General features: G+C 43.2%; 3 protein-coding genes across 7 annotated transcripts in view; 1 reads left to right on the top strand and 2 right to left on the bottom strand.

Moving 5' to 3' along the window:
- The window catches only part of LOC147902311 (putative lactoylglutathione lyase, chloroplastic), a 13767-nt gene extending 3805 nt beyond the window's left edge, over positions 1-9962 (bottom strand). Inside the window, exons 1-9 of one of the 5 annotated variants that reach the window (XM_087373384.1) lie at positions 9709-9962; positions 8349-8526; positions 8070-8194; positions 7212-7276; positions 6837-6943; positions 6694-6726; positions 6339-6446; positions 6063-6201; positions 5441-5910 (exon numbers count right to left, since the gene is read on the bottom strand). In XM_087373384.1, the coding sequence (XP_087229510.1) occupies positions 6902-6943; positions 7212-7276; positions 8070-8194; positions 8349-8464 (348 nt within the window). In that variant the 5' untranslated portion in view covers positions 8465-8526; positions 9709-9962 and the 3' untranslated portion in view covers positions 5441-5910; positions 6063-6201; positions 6339-6446; positions 6694-6726; positions 6837-6901. Of the gene's footprint in view, positions 1-5440; positions 5911-6062; positions 6202-6338; positions 6447-6693; positions 6727-6836; positions 6998-7211; positions 7277-8041; positions 8229-8348; positions 8732-9708 lie in introns of those variants that run through there. The other 4 variants (XM_087373381.1, XM_087373383.1, XM_087373385.1 and 1 more) reach the window with 4 other exon arrangements.
- Positions 9963-10130: 168 nt separating this feature from the next.
- LOC147902310 (pentatricopeptide repeat-containing protein At4g13650-like) lies at positions 10131-13579 on the top strand. Its single transcript, XM_087373380.1, has one exon. The coding sequence runs from the start codon at positions 10508-10510 to the stop codon at positions 12917-12919; it is 2412 nt and encodes an 803-aa protein (XP_087229506.1). The 5' UTR covers positions 10131-10507; the 3' UTR covers positions 12920-13579.
- A 962-nt stretch (positions 13580-14541) lies between these two features.
- LOC147902309 (uncharacterized) lies at positions 14542-22514 on the bottom strand. Its single transcript, XM_087373189.1, has 2 exons — positions 20822-22514; positions 14542-14691 (listed from the first exon to the last, which is right to left on the bottom strand). The coding sequence occupies exons 1-2, from the start codon at positions 22442-22444 to the stop codon at positions 14542-14544; spliced, it is 1773 nt and encodes a 590-aa protein (XP_087229315.1). The 5' UTR covers positions 22445-22514.
- Between the last annotated feature and the right edge of the window lie 213 nt (positions 22515-22727).

Genomic DNA, 22727 nt, shown 5'->3' with positions numbered 1-22727 from the left:
TCTCATTCCAAGCTACTGCCTACCAAGAAAGGAGGGAGAGAAACTAGAACCAGGGAGCAGTATCTAGCAACATCAAATCTAGGGTTCGCTCATGTGGACTTGGGATTACTTTTTATAGTGTGCCACATGGCTCAACGAGAGGGAAGAAAGAGGGTTTGGTTCCACTATGCTGCCTGCCTAATCAAACCTACAACAAACTAAACAAGAGTGCAGGTATGCACACAAGCACTGGCTTTGGCTTATGAGGCTCTATCAATTAAGGTTCTATCGAAAAGAAATTTAATGACAATTTCTACATCCATGTAGTTCAAAAAATACAAGGTTACTTCAAAGCGGATAGTCTCTACTTAACCTTGAGATACTCGCTTATTGTCACTAATAGCTCTCTATATTTTAAATTTTCTTTTTTGTCATGGGGCACATAACTACAATCTTAAACTAAAACCTCGATCCTACCGTTTACTAAAAATATCATAAAGAAAAAAAAAAGAACATTAAAAAATATAAACATGAGACACAACACAGGGTCCATCATGACCCGGTCCTCTCTGCAAATGTCAGGTGTACATGTTTTAATATTGCGTTGGTGATAAGCAAAGATTTGCGCCTTTGGAAATTGAAGCCCAACGAATACATGAATAAGACTATGCTTGGAAGAGCTCATAACTCATCCTTGGTTGCGACCTAAATAATATTGTGTCATGGACTACAACCATATGAAATATCATCCTTAGATCTTGCATTCCATGTGGCATCTCTACTGTTGATTTCGAAACTTGTTTGCATCGAGAACATGCATCAAAAGAGACAAATGTTGTAAGAATTTAGGCTAAAGCAACATCGATAATATTAGAGCCCAATAGTATCGACTAAGTACTTTATTGTATCGAATAAACAATCATCGGGTCTATGTTGATAATGCAGGATAGTGTCAATTGAGTCATCATCAAATTGAGTTGTCATTTCAACAATGGGCTCAAAGCAGTATAAGGGTGTTTAAAAATGTCATCATACAAGATCCATATTAGGGTTCATACATTTTCATTGCCACATTGCATACATATCTTTCCGGTTGCAAATGACCACACTTGAATTGGTCTTTGAAGGAACTTTAAAAGCCATGCAATAGCAAATCTATATCCTTAAAGACCACCGCATTATATTGAAACACTGATTCGTGTAAGGTATTCATCATGTATTTTAACTCCATGTTTTTCACGTATGTAGCTCAAATCAAAATATGTGTTGAAATAGTTTATTGTGTGCTGATCATTGTTGTGCAAGTTCGAAACATAATTTTGGGTTGTTATAGTTCATAGTTGTTCAAAGGTCATCCCATTTTTCAACAGGTGTGCAATTGCATCAAATAAACAATTGCTTGGTGTATAACCATAATGCATGACACGGCTTAAGTTTTATTTATGCAAGATGTTATCAATTGATTTGTTTGGGTCCTATGTTGTTATTTGAATGCCAGGCTTGCCTTTTTTTTCTTAAAAGAGAAAAAACCTGTCAACATGGCTACCTTTACAATTTTAAATGAATCACTTTGATGTCCTTTCAGAAGCAATGCATAGCTGAGTAGCAAGAATAGAAAATAACTAAAACAATGAAGGTTTTATAAATGGAATCTCCTGAACTAGTAGTTATATGCAAAGTGTTGATAGCAACTTTCCTCCTTTTTTGCTTTATTTTGACTTTTTCATTTACAGTCTCAGTAAACAACAATCTTTTCACCAGCAGGCATAAAGCCTATTTGGCAGGCATAAAGCCCATTTGGCTCACATAAAGCCCTTTTAACAAGCAAACATTAGTTTTCAGTTGAACCGACTTTTTTGACAAACAGCTTTTTTTTCAGGCAAACCGATTTTTCTAGCAAACGGCTTTTTGGATTGCAATTTTTTTCTTTTTTCCAAGCAACGGCTTCAGTAATCATCCTTAGGTTCTAAATTCTACAAGGCGCATTGGTCTTCAAAATCTGTCATTGGTACATATGAAATCAATACATTCCAAAATCATAATCACTTAGGAGTATTCAAAAGTGCACTTAATTGTATATATACAGTGATAGTTAAGTCCCATGTGTTATCTAAGGAAACCCGTTTGAAAATATCTTGAAGCAGATGGTACCAAAACACTCTCTATAACAGAATATTTAAAGAAAGAGAATGAGCACATTCATTGACCGGTTTTTTGTGAATCCCATGTGCCATTTGAGCAAACCCTTACAGGGATACCCTAAAGCAGATGGGATACACAACAGCAGACTACAACAAAAACATTCCACAATTCTTTTTTTTAATATAAAAGAAAAATTTTGGAAAAAGAACAGTCACTCATTGGCCACCAGCACCTGCGAATACCATGTGCCATTTCAACAAACCTTTGTAGGGATACCCTAAAGAAGATGGAAAACGTGCACACTTTTTTATGTGTAGGAATACTTTCAAAAACATTTATTGACAATCACTCTCTCAAAATTACCATCGAATGCATGGAAATTTCTCATGTCGTGGTTCCACCATCCATGTGTCATGATGAACCATGCATGCTAGTGTGCTTTGCTCAATGTTGTGTTCACCTTTTGTGACCATCTCAACTTCCTCTCAGAACCATGTGCCTTATCGATACAATACTAAATGAGTTGTGCCTTTGCCATGACGATCACATCTGCACACGAAACTGTGATTGGGCAACTTGCTTCCAAGAGCTCGTTGAGTTACTCTATGAGGGCTAAAGCCTGAGGCCAGAGCTCGTTGAGTTACTCTATGAGGGCTAAAGCCTGAGGCTATAGTGAAAGGTTTGGTGCAGCGGACAATTCACCAGTGGCTTCGACTGCCTCGGCTAGAAGCAACGAAGTGTCACATACCTACAGCATCAAAGTCCAGGTAAAAACTCAGTGCCAACTAATGGGCCCGATCAGCAATGTCAAGCAAGATGAGCGAGCAAGAGCTAAAAGGCAAGCACTTGCATAAAGTAGTCGTGGAAGATGAGGCATAGGGCAGTAACTAAACACTTGGGTGTGGAACTCTTGATTGGACTTCATCCTTCAACAATGAAGACAGCAACAGATGTACTATGGAAGAGCAAGAATGCTACTCTGGTGATTGGAGACCAAGCCCTCACGAATCTAATGACAAAAAATTGTGAAAAACCAGGAGGAACACAAAATGACCAACCAACACAGTTGTTGATAGTGCATTGGCCAACCAATAAGCAAAGGATTATTTGACCCACATGATTGCTTTACTAATAATATAAGTAATGCAAAAATAATATGATTAAGGACCAAGCCTATATGAAACTCTATGCAAATCAAAATCGAAGAGAACTATGTTTTGAGGAGGGAGTTGTGTGTTTGCCAAGCTCCACAAGTACAGATGTGCTTCTCTGAAGGGAAACACTAATACTACGCTAGCATATAGACATTATGGCCCTTATAAAATGTTAAGGAGAGTTGGTGAAGTGGCTTGCCAGTTGGAATTGCCTCCATTTTCCATAATTCATAATCCATTCCATGTCTCACCCTTGAAAAAGCACTTGGGACCTTTTGAGCAAGCATTTTAGGACAGGGCTGATTCACCGCATTTCAGAGACAATCATTGGTTTCAAGAACCATATATCTTTTGATACATTTCAGCATTGTACTTTTTGCTTACTTCAGCATTGTGCCCCCCTGCTCTAATGGCAAGGATCTACCCTACTATCTTGAAATTCTCATTCCTTCTCTAAGGCTTCAGACGAACTAGTGTAGGACTCTCTAACTAGGATGAAAGAGTTAGCCACAATTAAATTAGGGCTAGTTCTATTTTAAAGATAACCCTCAGTGAGCTTCTACTTCTTGTCTGAACCATCCCCTCCCTACTACCTCACCCACCATCTTCTTCCACTCACTTCCTACTTGCCTCGACTACTTTCTTGCTTATGTATACCTTTGTAAGACTAGAATATATCCAATCATACAAATATATCCAATCAGCTACTTTCCTGCTTAAAGTCTGTTTAGCCCATTCGTGGGCCTCCTCAGCTCTTTTTCTAGATGTCCTCACCCCAATTCTTGCTTTGTTGCCACCTCCCTTTTCCTGCCATTGCCCCTAAGTTTCTCCCTCCTGTAGCCTATGGGAAAATGAAGAGTATATCGCACTGCCTATTGGGATGCCAGGCAACCTAGCAGTTCTCCTTCAAGATTATTGCACGGATGATGCAGATTCAATAGTTTTGACATAGCGTTGCTTGGTTGATGGAAGGGCAGCACACCTTCTCCATTTACATGATCTCTTAAACATATCTAGTGAATGGGGAGAGCCACAAGCAATGACATCCAAGACTTAAATGTAGCCTTTCGACAACATCCAAATTTGTCACCAGAGGACAACATTTGGGAACAGTGGCCAGCATCAACGCTTGAAACATTTGGGTGGCAAGATGCATCTTACTAATGACGGGCAATAAGTTTGCACTACAGGCAATCTCATCAACATCTACTATGCTATTATCCATACCTTTTGTGCCATGTGGGGACCAGATTTGGAGGGTTCGAAGATGACTACCGGGAGGCATGAGCATTTTTGCAAGGCTTGGGCCACATGAGAACTTGCCCTTTTTGAGAGCCTCACATATAGCCGACTCTTTGTGTTGTATTTTTTCACAAAATTAATAGATGGTTCCTTTCTATCGGACGCCTCGGGTCTTCTGTACACTGCAACATCGAGCAAACTAGGGGTTGTTGGCTCAGTTGTGGCAGGAAGCTTGGTGACTTGAAAATCCATCCTCCTGAGCTCTTGTTCCTACCATTGAGCCTCAAAAAGTAGTGGAGGATGCTCGAGAGGATTTGATGAGATAAGCCACTACAACAAAAGGAGGCTCAAAGTTCTCGTTGTGTTCCAAAGCTATTTTACTGGCGATACTTAGTGATTTTAGACTAACACCTTATCCTCCCAATTGGAACATGGGGGAGGGACCTCGTAGATCACATAGTATTCACTCATGATCAAGCTCCAACAAAGGAGCATCTACATGTAATCTATGTATTAATGTCTTGGAATCTTCAAGACAAAGAGTGTACCTCCATCAAGGAAGCTCTCTCACAAGAGATGTGAAGGACAACGGTTACCATGTAGGTGGAGAATAGAGGCCATTGAGAAGAATGGGACCCAAAAGCTTGTTCTAAGACCATTACGATGGTCAATGATTGGTGTCAAGTGGGTCTTCAAAAGCAAGTACACGGATGATGGGTCTATTAACAAGCACAAGACAAACTTGTGGCTAACAACTATGCATAACAACCAAGTATTGACTATGAAGACACTTTTGCACCCATGATTCGGATAGTTCTAAAAGTTGCTTCTCACTAGCAGTGGCCCTTACCTCCCCTTGCAACAACGATTCATGAATTGCATTGTCAAGAATTTCTCCTTTTCAATTTACATATCTAGTTCTATCTCTTTTTGGATGAAGCAAAACGGTAGCTTTCTTCAGCTCAACCACAAGAAGACGGTAAAACAAGATTATTTCAGCTTCCCTTCTTCATCCCTGCAGCTTACCAACCTTCGTGTTTTGTGTCATGAATCATCCTCCAGACTTCACCGTGATTTATGTGTGGTTCTATTCTTCACTCATTGCGAGAATCCCAGCAATTGGGTTTATGCATATATTTCATGGGTGAAATTATCACCGAATCCCAACTTCATGCTTGGGCTAAAGAAGTTGCTAGTCCAACTTCGTTTCATTTTTCTTGGTATGACCTGCCCAATACATTTGGCCAAGGTCAACACCTACTTATATGTGTAGAGCCTAAAGGTGAGTGGTTTGTGTGTTCCAACTATGCGTAGCAATTTTCAGTGGCCATGCTTCTTACTTTCATCTGTGCACTTGCATGTTGGGTATCCAAGTGTAGGGAGGAGGAGCTAGCTAAGAGGAGGAGAAAGTGGATTAGATTTGCTCTGTAGACATAGAAATATCAGCAAGAAAGCCAAATTATTATGCTCATTAGTACAACACAATAAAATATATCACCATATAGAGACCTCTTCAAGCAACCTAGAAAGAGACAAAGAACCTACTGATTTCCAGCCATCTGGACCAAGAGAGGCAATTTTTGGTGATAATCCCTGGCAAAGGACCTGGATCCCAAGTAATTTTACCACTTGCTTTCCAGATAGCCTCTACCATTTTGTACACATCATCTGTCCCTACAGCAATCTACCATCCAAACATGATGCAACTAAGCCCGCATACCAGAAATCTAACTTGATACAATTCAATTTTACACATTGACAACCTAAAGGCAACAACTCCAGAGCAATATATGTGCACTGACCACAAAGAGCACACTGCACCTGGGCATAGCCATTGCCCTAGTCATATTCAATCACACCATAATTGTAAGCCAACTCCAAAACTATGGTCTTGTCCTCAGGAGCATAACCTAGCATTGCTATAGTATACTGCAAAAAGCACAAGCAAATAGTAGGACTTGGGTACAAAAAATTGTGAATCCCTGTTACAACACCACATGCTAATAAAAACCAATAAGATACAAACAATTGTTTTACTCTTTGACTGGTTTAAAATATAGATCCGCACAAGCTATTGCAGATGATCATTCCTCAAATTCAATACAAACTTGCCCAAAAAGACATACAAGGATTTCCTCAGACCTGACCTGTATGCAATAAAGGTAAAATATGATACCTTCTACTCTCGGTTATCACGAGTCCGAAGAAGCTGCATCCCAAAAGCCCGAATAGAATAACAATTTATGAGCACACATTGAGTCTGTGTAAACTCCCCTCAAAGGACGTAGTTCCAACTAAATGTAGAGAAACGGAGCTCACTTTTTCATAGAAACTGTTTGATTGATTAAGATCCCCAACTCTAAGCATGACTTGGCAGAGGTGCTCTAGTGTAGGCCCTCTCTGTATGAGTTCGAACTTGTATCCATCTGGATCTTCCACAAATTCTATTACTATACTACCTTCCTTACCATCTTATAAACCTGAAAGGACTCCACGCAACAAACCAAACATACATGTACAATGACACGCACTGAAGCAAAACATATCTATGAGAGCTTCAGAATACTAAATTTCCAACTTGACTCAAGAGTCCTTATCAAATTCTTCTTATTAGATCATAGATTTACAAAAAACTACACAATCCCGACACGTGGAAATGTCTTCAAAAAAGTCATTGGTTAGCCATCAACTTACATTCTCAATTGCGATTCCAAAATGTCCAAAGCTTGTTCCTAGGCCATATTTGTTTATTCCATAATCTATCCAAAAGGGAAAGGAATCAAACAATGAACTATATATCCTAGCAGTAGCCCACTGAAATGGAAAAATAGTCAAGGCTCCTACATCTTTTCAAAAGAGCTATCTAGCACTCTTCTTAAAAGTAAGCTCTTTGCATTTGGAGTGGAAAAGTCAAGATAGAAGTGTTAATTACTACAGGATCCCTTATCTGCCTACTGATATAAAATTAGGGCAATTGAAAGCACTAATGTTTGATGGAAGGAAACTCAAAGAAAAATGGTGGGCTGACATATAAAGTTAACTTGGGTAGTAAATAAGTGCCTTGGAACAGATAAATAAAATAATACAATGAATACAACACCCCAATCAATAATTTCCACACCATCCTACTCTTGGCCAAAGAAACCAAGAGATGGCCTGACCCACCAGAATGGAAAATGATAGTCAGCTAAGGCCCTTAGGCACATAATCCATGGCCAGCTAGATGCTTTGGGATGGCTCGATGTGAGAGGAAGCGTTTGATGTGCACACCTCATTATTTCTTCTTATTCTTCTTCTTCGTCCCCTGCTACTTCGCCATGCATAGCTCCACTCAACGCAGCTATAGCGACACACGTCTCAACGCCTCTTCCTCCCCTCTCCTGCTCCATTTCATCAACTACCCCCATAGCATCCCTTTCTCCCCAATCGCGACCTCACCCTCCTTAGCGATAGTTCTCCCCCCTCCCATTGTAACAGGTGGCCTATTGACAAGGGACTGAAGGTCTCAGTCCACCCCTCCAGTAGTAGACTTTCAATGAAACTAAAACTTACAGTAAGTTAATTCAACAACAAAATTTGAATCTTCAAGCCCATACCCAAGGAATACATTTGTGTATCTTTCCTCTGGAATATCCCACTTTCGCAACAGCTTCATGCCAAGGCACTCTATGTAGAATCTATGGTCAGACATTTTCCTTTAGACAAGCATCTCTGTTTTTAGCATGATAATCAGAGTCAAAGCGCATGCAGCTTCTTATAGAAACAAAACCATTTGCAATGCCAGAAACGAATCTCATTGATCAAACATTAACAATATCAAGTTTCACTCACTTGATGGTTTTTTCCAGATCCCCAACCCAATAGACAACATGAAGAAGTCTCCTGCTATCAATTTTAGACCACTCTAAGTTGCTTTCTTTGTCCATGGCAACTCCAATTGTCGCCATGTTTGCCCTATTATACGATTGGAAACGGCTTTGTCATCTCTAAAAACTCTGGAAATAGGAACCTGCAGAGTCTGAAGGGTCGATTTAAATCTACATGAAAGCAACGGCCGCAGGCATTACCTTCGACCAAACCAAGAAAAGAGTTACAATTTGGAATGGAACTAGCATGTAACGAGGTTATAGTTCCAAAATGAATTTTTTGTAGGTATCAAAATGTTCCTAAAGATTAATGTTCGACTTATATCCTGACTTACAGCCAAACGCAAAACCATATATACCTTTGTAAACTTTAGAAATTTTGTTGTTCTAAAGATAAAAAATCTACAAAGAAAATAAAAGAGAAAATGAAAGAGAAGAAAAAAGAGGTAAACAAAAACTTTTAAGAAAAACAAAAGGAAGACATACTTAGCAAGCAAAGCAACACTTATGTCATCATCAATGCCCAAGAGACTCCGCGGGTCTTTAGAAACCTAGTATATGCAGCCAAACGCAAAACCATATGAATCCTCGGGATGAAGGTAACAAACATCATTGAAGTAGAAAAGCACTGCTACTTCAATTTGTGTTTCTTGAAAACACAAACAATCTTCTCCCAAATCACAAACATCAACTAGATCATTCAATTAGTGGAGTGGATTCCTCACCCAGAGCTTCCTTTCCCCGAAGATATATCCTAAAAGGATTCCTCACGTCGTCTTCCTTCGATGCAGTTTTTTTCAAAGAAGTCAAAAGCAAAATGCTACTGGACTGCAGAGCTATGATTCGTCGTTGCAAGAGAAATCTTGAGAAGCCTCACCTAAATTTATGAAAAAGCAAAGAGGCGTAATTGTACACAATGTCTCTTTATAGTTACCACGATGTCTTCCCCAGGATTCAGCTCTCATTCGTACTCTGCTTTTATCAGGTTCAGAGCCCAGGTTTCGTAAGCAAACACTACTGCCCCGTTCCTAAGTCGGCTCATGAGAATCCATGGGGATCTCTGATGGCAAGGAGCTTGTCCTCCACCAAGCATGGACAATCTTGGAGATGAAAGGGCCATCCTTAGACGGCAAGGGAGAAGCCACCGTTGGTCATCGAGATATTTATCAACAATCCTATTGCCTTACATTGAACGCAGAAAATCAAACCAGGAGTGCACTTTTTTGCCCCCCCTCGAGTACTACTAGATCACAATTCAAATACGATTTCAAAGAGAGAAATATGAAGTAGTACTAGTGTTTCAAGCATCCATCTTTGGTTATTACGTGCATTCTGACATTGCTAGCTGCTTTTGTGCTTTCTTTTTTGTCGTTACTAGAAGGCACTGACGACTTATGTGCTTGATCATGATCCAGGATCAAGCTTCACGGCATATAGAACAACATACAAAACAGCTTAACAGGAAGTCCTTAACGATGGCGTCATACAGAACGGCACTGGGTTAGTGTCTCGGAGGTAAACTAGAAACACTTTTGTGGTGATGAATTCAAACCAACAAAAATAGGGGAGTTGGACTTTAAAAGGGGAGGTCTCTCACCCACTGGAATTTCCCAAAAAATCTTTAAAAAAACAAATAATCACAAAACTTTGCTCAACTCAATCCCTAAGCAATGTCTCTAAGAGGGCTAGTGCTAACAAAAAAAGTAAAACTTTCACCCCATCTACCCTCCTCAAAGCAGGGCCTCCGTGGACCCTCCACCTTGTTGTGGTATGGGAATCAGAGCTGATGCCAGAAGAGCTTCGATCGGGAGCCACCTCAACGATTAGTGTCGTGGGGAGTGTTTACGTTACTGCTCGCTCATCCTTGGACTCTAAGGCGTCAGAGTGACGAAGAGTATACTTATCCGTCGGTCGAATCAAGATGGGCTCCGAATTTGGACACAACTGCAGAGTGTTCTTCGTGTTCTAGACCCCCCAATCACGGCGTTGGATTCTGCTTCTTGCGCTCAGTTCTTGCAAGCATGCAGCAGATTGAAGGCTCTGTCGGAGGGCAATCGTGTGCACGCTCATATTATCAGGAGCGGACTCTGGCAAGATGGGCTTCTCCGAAACTATCTCATCCGTATGTATGGGAAATGTGGGAGCATCGAAGACTCCCGAAGAGTCTTCGATACGATGCATCTACCGACAGTCATATCCTGGACAGCCATGATAGCCGTCTATGCGGAGAACCAGCTAAGCAAGGAAGCCGTCTCTCTATTTCGACAAATGTTGGTCGAGGGTGTGATGCCAAACAGGGTTACTTTCATCACTGTTCTCAAAACCTGTGCTACTCCCTCAAACCTGTTGCAGGCCAAAATGATAGAAACGTATGTCTTACAGAGCGAAATGAAACTGGACGTTGTCTTGGGCAATGCCCTCGTCAGTACGTATGGCAAATGCGGAAGCATAAAATGTGCCCAGAAGATTTTTGACAACATGCAAGAACGGACTGTGGTATCCTGGACGGCCATGATTGGGGTATATGGTCAGCTTGGTCAGAGCAGGGAGGCCCTCCAACTTTTCCATCGAATGCATGAAGAAGGTGTGAAGCCAAACGCAATTACTTTCGTCAGTGTCCTCTCTGCATGTATCAGCATCGAATTCGTAGAAGATGGTCAGGCTATTCATTCCCAATTGATTTACAATGGATTTGAGTCGCAAGAGGTTGTGGGCTGTGCCCTTGTTACCATGTACGGGAAGTGTGGAAGCTTGAATGATGCACGCAGAATATTTGACCATTTATGTCCACAGAATGTGGTTTTGTGGAATGCTATGATTGCAACCTATTGCCGGCATACCCATGACTTTGAAGCCCTTCGTTTATTCGAACAGATGCAGCTGGAAGGGCTCACGCCAAACAAGAACACCTTTCTCACAGTCCTCAATGCCTGCGCCAGCCCAATAGCCCTGGCAAATGGGAAGAATATCCATGCTTGCATTGCAGAAAAAGGCTTGGAATTGGATGTTGTTATAGAAAGTGCACTCATCAGCATGTATGGGAAATGTGGAAGCATTTTGGATGCACAGACCGTATTTCAGCAAATGCAAGAGCATAATGTGGTTTCATGGACTGCCATGATTGGGGCTTATGCACAATGTGGACATGGGAAGGAGGCCTTCCATATCTACCAAGAGATGCAAAAGGAAGGCATGGAGCCAAATGAGTTCAGCTTAATTAGTGTTCTGCCTGCATGTGTAAGCGTGGCAGAGGGACAAACTGTTCATGCTCACATCATAAAGAGTGGGCTTGAGTCAGTTACTGTAGTGGGGAATGCCCTTCTTAGCATGTATGGAAAGTTTAATTTTCTGCTTGTTGCATGGTGGCTATTTGACAAAATGCACGCAAAGAATGTGGTCTCATGGAATGCCATGATTGCAACCCATTGTCAACATGGGCATGTCGATCAGGCTCTCCAGCTTTTCCATCAGATGGAACTGGAAGGCACAATGCCAGACAATATTACCTTCATAAGTATCCTTGAGGCGTGTGCCAGCTTGGGTACGCTGTTACTGTGTAAGATTGTTCATACTTGCATCCTTGCCTGTAGGTTTGAGTCAGATGATACTATGGGCAACGCCCTTATCAACACTTATGGTAAATGTGGTGCCTTAGAAAATGCATGCAGTATATTTGAAAACATGCATTGTCGGAATGTGGTGTCATGGAACACCATGCTTGCGATGTATGCCCAGCTTGGCAGTAAACTGTTTAATTTCCTCCGACACATGCAGCAGGAAGGTGTGCAGCCAGATAAGTTCAGCTGCGTAAGCATGATCTCCACATGCGCTACCATATTAGAAGGTAAGTTGATTCATATCTGTGCTATAGAGAATGGATATGAAACAGATGTGATGGTGGGAAGTGCTCTCATCACTATGTATGGCAAGTGTGGGAGTCTCGCGGAGGCATATAAGAGCTTTGGCCGAGTGGGGGAGCAAAATGTGATTTCTTGGAATGCCATGATTTCAGCATATGCCCAACATGGGTGTGGCAAAGAGGCTCTCTGTCTTTTTCAGAAAATGCAGATGGAAGGCGTTGAGCCAAATGAAAGCAGCTATGTCAGCGTTTTAGCTGTGTGTAGCCATACAGGCCTAGTGACTGAGGGAAGCTTTTGGTTTTGGTTCATGATCCAAGAGTCTGGAATAACACCAACTGCCAGCCATTATGGTTGCATGATTGATCTCTTTGGCCGAGCAGGATGGCTGGATGAGGCGGATAATTTTATCCACAAAATGCCAGCTCAGCCTGGTATTGTGGAATGGATATCCTTGCTAAGTGCATGCAGGAACCATGGCGATGTTCAGCGAGGAAAACAAGCTGCAGATCATGTCCTTGAGTTAGATCCAGAACACTATGCAGCTTGTGTAGTGCTCTCTGCGATGTTTGTGACAGCAGGTGAGTTTCTGCAGGGTGAAAGACATTACAGTGGGCTGATGGGACTGAGCAACCTGGGTGAGGCTCAGCATCATCATACCCACAACTGGAGGATCTAAATGTGATAGAAAGGTGCAGTCAGCATATGCAGAGGAAATGGGTCAAGTGTGTATCTTGAAGTGAACTGGAGTCCTCTCAATTAAGTGCACAGCAAGCAGGGGCACGTGCACAAAATTGTGCTGTGACAACTTTGACACAGCAACTGGAAAGCACCTACCACTCATGAATGATGGAATTAAACTGGTTCAATAGGTGCATAGCCAAGTAGGGCTCCTTTCATTTTTTTCAAGAAATATCCACAGGAGCATTCTTATTGTGAGTACCCATACAGATATAAGCGAAAACCATGGGATCATATTTTGATCACAGCTTATAGGTTTGCATTTATTGGTCATAAGACAAGCAGACAGCTGAAGGAGGTGGCAATGTCACAGTAGTACGCAATTTGAGCCTGGCGTGTGGAGTGGATGCCCTTGCTAAATGCTATCTGGAATCACTACAATCTGCAGCTGGGGAAGATAGCTGCAAACTGTGTTACTTAAATCAGATCCATGATATCCTGCAGCTTATGTAGTCTCTCATGCACGTATACAGGCAGCCATGAGCTAATATAGGGTGTTCAAAAGAAATGATGCACAGGGGTGATGTGTTATAGGTGAAAATTAAGCTATGTTAGTAGGGATTAAGACGAGAAATGCTAAGGGGAGTAGACTCTAAGAGGGCTTCAGAGGGCATTCATGGAAGGCTACATAACTTCATATCAAACATTTTTGATTTGGCCTTCCTCTCCAACTGTGCACCCTCTCCTGGCCTCTTTCTACTCTCTCGCTACTCCCATCAGTCTCTTGCTCTTTGTCTCTGATGCCTTGATTTCTCCTTCTCTCCTCCCCTTCTGTCTCCCCTTTTCTGCCATCTTCTCCTCTGGATCTTTCCCTCCCCATCCACCAGTATTGGATCATGGATAATGGCACCATTTCAACCAGGTCTCCCTTTGCTCGATCTGCTTCTTCATTCAGCCTGTCTCCATCTTCTTGGATGTCTCTGGTACGACATCAGCTAAGGAGCCTGGCTAAATCAAAGCTCAATTGGAGGTACTCCAGCCAATGTCTTATGCTTTTGAGATATGTATATATATATCTGATGCTTTTGATCCAGTACAGGTGAAGACTTTCTTAGCGACAGGATACATTAAGACATGGAAACCAGTACAAAAGTCACCCTCTAAAGAAGTGACAGGATAATTTCACCATGCACAAGTCCAAGTGGGAAATTTGGACTCCCAATGAGCTTGAAGAGTAGGTCCTGAAGTTGAAAGATTATTTCTACTTCTACACAAAGGAGGATGATGATCATTTGCAAGCCTATGCCCACACTTGGTGGGGTCACATGATAGAGATTAGGCAGGTAGGCGTCTCATCTGGAAACTGGTTTAAAAATAGTGCGTTCCTCACCTTGGAGCAATCTTGTTCTGGAATCTGCACTTTGTGCATGTTCTTGACAGAGGGAAATTTTGGTGAGTCGTCCTCATATTGGCTTGGGATGTGAAGATACAGGAGGCTTGCACTCTTATGCAGGCTGTGATGCTTACACAAGTGTGCAAAATTGTAAGTGCACTAATCCAAACTTGTGCAGTGCATGGCCGACATTCTTCTACTGACCTGCCTAGGGTTAGGTGACCATGCTAGCCGACTGGTTGCTGGCCTATAAAATGGCCTGCAGGGTCAGTTGCCCAGACAGTGGGGGCTGCTGTACTGCAGCCTCCTGCAGCTATTGCTGCACCTAAACACCATGGCCTCAGAGCCTCCATAGGATCCTCTCCCTCCCCAGGTGCCTGCCGCAAAATGGGGCATAATAAGGCCTCTTACAAGATCTTCTCAGGCAGGTCTAATGTCCCTTGATGGGGCTCACAGCCAACCACGGCCTTATTCAACACCCCCTCTCAGCACCTGGCTGTGGCTAATCCACATGCTGAAGAAGATATGCCTCTTATTCTAATGTCCCTTGATATGGCTCACTAGCAGATGCTGCCTTATCTCAACACCCCCTCTCAGTGCCTGGCTGTGGGCCTACATGCTGAAGAAGATACTCCACCTATTCTCGAGAAAGAACATTAGCTGCATTCTCTTTTCAACGAACAGGCTCCACCACGCCATCCTGAATTAGTTTCGAGATGAACTGACAATCCACATCAATATGCTTCGTGTGATCGTGGAATACTAGCTTTTGTGCTATAGTGATGCAACTCTCACTATCACAGTGGTTCAATGAAGGATATCCTTTGCGTGTCCCAAGTTTGCCAACAACTGTTTGAGCCAGACAGCCTCACAAACAAGAAGCTAACCTTGCTGCGTGGTACTCTACTTCTATCGATGAGATGGCCGCCGACTGCTGCTTTTTTACCAAGAAATAAGCATGGTCCAAGCAAGAAACAATAACCTATAGTATATTGTCACGAATTGACATATCCATTCCAATCTGACTCGGTGCATCCTTAAAGCTTAATTTTCTGGGAGTAGAAGATGGCAAAGTCTTGAGTTCCCTTGAGAACTCGTAACCCGGCAGTCCAATGTGATTGGGAGAACCTGCTCAACACTCCCAAGTGCAAAAGAAATGTTTGGGCATGTGTTGGTAAGATAAAAGCGGCATCCAACCAAATTGATGATACAGTGTATCATCAATGAAGAAGGAGAATCATGTTTGGCGAGCTTGCTCCTTGATACATCAGAATAATTGTGGACTGCTTTTTGTCATGTCCAAATGCTCCAAGCAATACCTATTTTGGCTGTGAGAGATTCCATGAGCTGTCCCTTGAATCTCTATTTCAAGGAAGTAATGAAGCTCTCCTAGATCCATCATCTTGAAGCATGACCTATGTATCTCTTATCACACCACGATGATTCCTAGAGATGATACGGTCATCAACATATAATACAATGAGCATGATAAGACCATTTTGTACTAGTGTGTAGAGGTTGGCATCTGAAGAGGTTTGAGAGAGTCCTATAGTGGTGGACTGATCAATCCCATGAGACCAAGCTCTCGGAGCCTATTTCAGCCCATACAATGCCTTCTTCACCTTGTACACCACCGGATTCCCCTTAAATTCAAAGCGCCTAGAGGCATACCTCCTCTTGTATCTCCCCATTGATGAATGCGGAGTTCATGTCCGACTGCAATACTGGCCATCCATGATAGGCTGCCAAAGACGACACGGTCCAAATGGTTGTCATGCTTGGCAATAGGAGCAAAAGTCTCCTCAGAGTCCAGCCCCTCCCCTTTTGCCACCAACCTAATCGTGTATTTGTCCAAAGTGCCATTGGACTTATACTTCGCTTTAAAGATCCACTTGGCACCTATGACCTGCTTTGGTGGTCGTGTAACAAAGTTTCCTCTGAATGGGATTGATTTTTGACTCCATAGCTGCCATCCACTCTGGATGCTCAGCTGCCTCCTCCATGTGAGGCTTTGCATCATCTGATACCAGAGCTATGGATCCAACGTGTGCTTGGGCTCGATTATGGATGCATTGAGAATGCCTCATACCATGACCAATGGATTTGGGAATGTCTGCCACCTGATTCCTGCACCGTTTGGATATACCATTTTGGAAAAGCCTTGGAGGGAGGTGGAGTAGAAAGAACTGGGTCACCATCATCCTATGAGTCCCCTTCTATATGTGGAAAGGGAGGCGCTTGGACACCCTTGCATTTGTTTGTCAATTTGGGCTGTCGAATATGAGGGAGTATTGTCATGGGATCTTCCCATCGTAAACATCTTTGCTCACCACAACCTTCTTCGTAGCGAGACACATATAGCTTGTATCCTTAGTATCCATGCTGTATCCGACGAAGATACATTCTTTTGACTTTGAGTCCAACGTTCTTCTCTTCTGGTCTAGGACATGAACATGGGCTTTAGAACCAAAAGCACGAAAATGCTCAATAGGAGGCTTTTTACATGGATTAGTCTGGTCTTGCACAACTCCCACTCTTGCAGCTGCTGCAGTGCTAGCCAACTTGTTTTGGGCTTGCTCATGTGAAATATGTAGAGAAGGGGGAAGGGGCAGATTTGGAGATGGGGAGAGAGTAGCAAAAGGAAGGGAGGAAAGAGAGGAGAAGGGGAAGGAGAAAGGAAGAGAGAGAAGTCAGAGGGAATAGAGAGAGGGAGAGAGAGAGAGTGTGAGCGTAGGCAGTAGGTAGCAGGAGGGAGAGTAGATAGGATTAGATGTCACATCAAAAAGTACCTTACAATCCTTTTGTGTTGACTTATATAGTCCCCCACAGTTCCCACATTTCCCCTACTATTCTTCCATCTATTTCCCCTTTAAAATCCTTCTTTTTCCCACCTTCATTACAGCCATCCCTTCCCAAAGAATTTTGCCCTCAAAATTTCCAAGAGGGTGCCCTGGATGAGAAGGATACAACAGAAACTGATCAGCTTTGTAGGAGATAGGGGTAGTCCTGCACAATGCTCTCAGGTTGCCAAGAATTCTCATCTTCCGTTAAACCTTTCCATTTGATGAGGTATTCTGTGTAGGCTTTGTTCCTGAGTACATGATCTCTGAAGCCCTTGATTTGCTCCGGCACATAGATTATGTGGCCCTCTTCATCCATAGGAGGCAGCTCAGGAAGAACCTGGACATGCTGTCCGACATGTGGTTTCAGCAAGGATACATGGAAAACATTATGGATCTTAGAGGTACTGGGTAGTTCCAACTGATATGCTACCTGCCCAACTTTGCGGATGATTTTGTAGGGGCCATAATACCTGTGGGCAAGCTTTGTGTTGGTATTACCTTTCAGCGAGGAATATCGATTCTTATGGAGACGTAAATGCACATAATCCCCTTCTTCAAAAGATAAGTACCTCCTTTGTTCATCCGCATACTTCTTCTGCTTGGCTTGGGCATCCTGCATATTCCTCTTAGCCAACTGCAGAAGGGCATTCGTACTCTCCAAATCATTCCTTGCTTGCTGATTTTTCACAGCCAAGTCTGCAACCCTGGAAGGCATTCCCACTTTGCATCCATACATAGCCTCGAATGGACTCATGCCAATAGAGAGGTGTTTGGTGCTGTTGTAGCAAAATTCAGCCAATGCTAACCATTTGTCCCAAGACTTCTGCGTGTCATGACAGTAATGCCTTAGATACTCCTCCACCCACTTGTTCACCCTCTCTGATTGACCATCCGTCTGTGGATGATAAGCAGTACTAGGCGCAAGGGAAGTACCAACTGCAGTGAATAACTCCTGCCAAAAGTGACCCATAAATTTAGCATCCCTGTCACTGACAATCTCCTGAGGAAAACCATGGTGCTTGAACACAGACTCAATGAATTGCCAGGCAACCTTTGAAGCGGAGTACCGAGTTTTAGTCGGTATGAAATGGGCCTGCTTAGTCATCCTGTCAACCACCACAAATATGCTATCCCAACCCTTATCTGTAGAAGGCAAGCCTGTAATGAAGTCCATGGCAATGTGAGTCCATTTGCCTTCAGGAATGGGTAGCGGTTGCAGAAGGCCTGCGGGTAACCGGCTGTCCACTTTATTTTGTTGGCAGGGCAAACATTCACTGACAAACTTAACCACATCTCGCCACAAACCATCCCAAATAAAGCTCTCCTTGACTTTTTCATATGTTTTTGTGATACCCGTATGCCCTGACATAGGGGATGAGTGCATTTCCTATAATACCATCAACCTGTACTTGGAGTCTGGCACAAGATAAATTCTGTCCCTGCACCATAACAGTCCGTTGCGGAGCTGAAATCGAACATGTCCTTGGCTGGACAGACTATGTAACTCCACAAAAATAGGAGCTGCATCAGAATTTTGCATGTATTCCTCCTGAATCCCAAGTATCCACTCCTGATGAAGCGTGGAAATGGCAGACAGTTTGCATGACCACATCCTGGACAAGGCATCAGCAACCACATTCTCTTTCCCCTTTCTATATTCAATGTCAAAATCATAGGACTGAACTGCAGCCAGCCATCTCTTCTGCTTCATGGATAAATTAGGCTGCGTTAAGAAGTACTCGAGTGTCCTGTGATCCGTTTTGACCTTAATCTTGCTACCGTACAAGTAGTGGTGCCATTTTGCAAAAGCATGCAAGATTGCCAGCATCTCTTGATCATAAACATGATAATTCATTTCTCTGGCATTAAACTTCCTGCTCTCAAAAGCAATCACACCGTGCTCTTGTTTTAGGACAGCCCCTAAACCTTTGCCACTGGCATCCGTCTCAATAATGAAAGACCGTGAGAAATCAGGGCACACCAATACAGGTGCATTGCTAAGGGCATTCTTGAGGCTATCAAAGCTGAGTTGTGCTGCTTCTGACCATTGGAAGGCATCCTTTTTCAGCAAATCAGTGAGAGGGGCAGCCCTTTTGGCGAAGTGCCTAATGAATCTCTTGTAAAAAGAAGCAAGACCCAAGAAACCTCTGAGCTGTGTGGTATTTTGTGGCTGCGGCCACTCCTTAATGCATTTCACCTTAGCTGGGTCTACCCTGATTCCGTGCCTGCTTACAACATGACCAAGATATTCAACCTCCTCTGCCATAAATGTGCACTTGCTGGCCTTGGCATAAAGCTGATGCATTCTCAAGATTTCTAGCACTTGTCGGACATGGTCAATGTGTTCCTGTGCATCCTTACTATAAATGAGAATGTCATTGAAAAATACCAGCACACATTTGAAAAGAAGGTGGTGTAAGATCTTGTTCATGAGTGCCTGGAAGGTGGCTGGTGCATTAGTCAAACCAAAAGGCATCACCTTGAACTCATATAATCCTCTTTCTGTACGAAAGGCAGTCTTATGCTCATCACCCTCTTTCATCCTGATCTGATGGTAACCTGACCTCAAATCAATCTTCGTGAAATACTGAGCACCCTTGAGTTCATCCAGCAGGTCATCAATCCTGGGAATAGGAAACCTGTTCTTAATGGTGGTCTTATTCAATTCTCTGTAATCAATGCACATACGAAAAGAGCCATCCTTCTTTTTCACCAGGAGTACTGGAGATGCAAATGGCGAGGTGCTATGAGCAATGAAGTTTTTCTCAAGCAAATCTCGCACCTGTGTTGCCACTTCTTCCCGTTCAACCTTAGAGAGTCGGTACGGGGCCTTGTTTATTGGTTTACTACCATGTTCCAGGACTATGGCATGATCAACATCTCTTTTTGGGGGCAACTGAGATGGCATATCAGCAAACACATCCCCAAATTCTAAGAGCAATTTCTGCATTTCACAATTATCCACATGGGGAATACCACCCTCCTGAGGTACAGAGACATTCAATGCATAAATGGCACTTTCGTTCTTGAGCTCCCTAGCTAGCTGCCTTGCTGAAATGACCTGCAATTTCTGATTCACAATGCCCTGCAATGTAACAGTTCTACCTTTGTGGCAAAACTCAAGAGATAAAGCATTCAAATCTATACTGATTTTCCCCAGGGATTTCAGCCAATCACAACCCAGGACAGCATCTATGGGTCCCATATCCAATGCCAAAAGATCACCTGCAAACTCATAATGATCAGAAAACTTGATCCTGGCATCCTGGCAACAATGTCTGCTGATCATGTGCTGTCCATTCGCGATCTCCACTTTCAGACCATGGTCTATCTCTGTAGCAACTAATCCCAATCTTTGCAATGTTCTACAATTAATGAAACTGTGAGTGCTACCACTGTCTACCAATACATGGACAGATCTGCCATTAATCATTCCCTTCAACCTGATTGTGTCAGCACTTTTCGCACCCATCAAGGCATGTAGTGAGATGGTATACAGTGTAGGCTGGGCATCCCAATAAATCTGTTCATCATCCACAGGAACATTACCATTAGCATCACCTCTGACAGGAAAAGGCATTGTAGGTTGATGCTCCAACACAGAGAGTGTTGGCTTACGGCCTTTCCTGCTAGATGTAGGCTGAATATCAATCTCATGCATCACATGAGTGGTTTGCTCAATAGCCCCACCCGGATCAAAAGGAAAAACAGTCCCCTTTGTGGCATCTGTGTTAGGAGACTCATCTACATCATGAACTCCTGTCAATTCCTCATGAGAGACATCATGGGGGTCTGCTACATCAGCCACTTCATCATCATCAGATAATTCAATTATCATGCTGAGTTTGGCTGAGCTGACATTCTTCATTTTGCACACATCTCGGTGCTCAGGTGTCCATTTCTCTCCACACCTAAAGCATAAATTTGCCTTCTTCCTACTATCCATTATGGCTCTGGAATGTTGTTTAACTTCTGATTTGCCAAAACCAGCGCTGGGTTTGACACCTGTCTTTGCATCCATGGGCCTGTATGGCTTTGCATATGGCATCTTACTTCCAAAAACCGTTGGATATCGTGGGAAGGAAGCAGCTGCTGGTTTCTTATCAATCCAATCAGCAGAATTTGTCTTCCTGTCAGCATCATAAGCAGTACCATAGAAGCTATGTGACACATGCTTGTACTTGCCAGCATATTTTGGCTCAAACACCTCAGCAAGCTGGGCTGCTCGCTCAATGGTTAGAGGATTGTGAGCTCTCACATCAGCAGCTAGAGAGGGATCTAAGCCTTGTATAAAACGCAGCAACTTCCCTTTCTCAGAAATATCCCGTACAAACAAAGAAAGTCTCCAAAAACGCTGCAAGTACTCCTGGACCGTACCTGTCTGTGACAGTGCATAGAATTCAGCAAGGTACTGTTCAAGGATCAGGGCCGAGACGAAGGTCGTGACCATAAGCTCCTTGAACTGTTTCCAGGTGGTAGGCTTCTGAGGTGACTCTCGCATGTAACGCCACCATGTATGTGCATAATCCTGTAAATGCATGCCAGCAAAAATGATCCTCTCCTCATCATTCTTTGGGTAGAAGCGGAAATAATCTTCAAGCTTCGTGAGCCACTCCTCCAACTCATTGGGAGTGCGAGTGTCACCCTTAAACTTATGCACAGAGATTTTATCTTTCACATCTTTGGCTGCGTTATTCCTATAGTGATTACCAGCATACTCACGCTTGAAGCTCACATACTGTGAAAAGGACATCTCATTACGAACATCCTCAGGCAAAGCCCTATATGAGCGTAAGGCATCTGAAAGCATATCATCCATGTTTGCATGCTGCCCACTTCCAGCATCATGCTGGTTAGGAGAACCACTCCCCTGATGCATAAAGTGCGTCTGACTGAAAGCATTACCTCCCTGATACGCAGGCTGAGTCTGACTGAATGTATTAACAGAAGGTGTCATTGAAGCAGGCAATCCCTGCTGAGTCTGCCTGCCATAAACATCTCGGTGGGTGGGTGGCATAGAAAAAGGTTGAGAAGAGGACTGGCCCCTCTCCCAACTGCTCTGAAACCCAACACCCAATCCAGGCATGCTCGCCGTTGGCAAAAATGTGCCAATGGGCCGGCCCAAAATGGACGGCTCAGCCAATGAAATCTGCGAGCCAAATGGAGGCCTGGAATCAATAAGAGAAGTGCTCGGCGGCACGGGCAAGGCATCACCAAAATCAACATAATCCCCATGCTGGGGTGCATGCATAGAACCAACATCATAAGTGCGACGGCCATCAGCCATAAATCCCCTGTGTGGGTCAGGAAAATCACCCTGGCTATCCGACTGATCCCCGTGCTGGGGTGCGGGCTGCTTACCCTTATCGTGCATACTAATGGCGGTAGTGATCTGTTGCCCAAGGTTCTTACCCATCTGGGTGATAGCTGTATCGTGCATAGCCATAGCAGTGGTGAGCTGCTGCCCCAACTGCTAACCCATCTGCTGAAAAGCCCCCTGAAGCATCGAGGCCAATGCATCTAGAAACTGTGTGTCGGTAGGCATAGTAGAAACTGGCTGTGAAGGAGAT

Source organism: Dipteris shenzhenensis, chromosome 4 (assembly GCF_047967505.1).
Source record: "Dipteris shenzhenensis isolate YYH24624 ecotype China chromosome 4, Dip_SZ_1.0, whole genome shotgun sequence".
In the NCBI taxonomy this organism is placed as follows: Eukaryota; Viridiplantae; Streptophyta; class Polypodiopsida; order Gleicheniales; family Dipteridaceae; genus Dipteris; species Dipteris shenzhenensis.
This window is presented reverse-complemented; position numbering and strand designations above follow the sequence as displayed.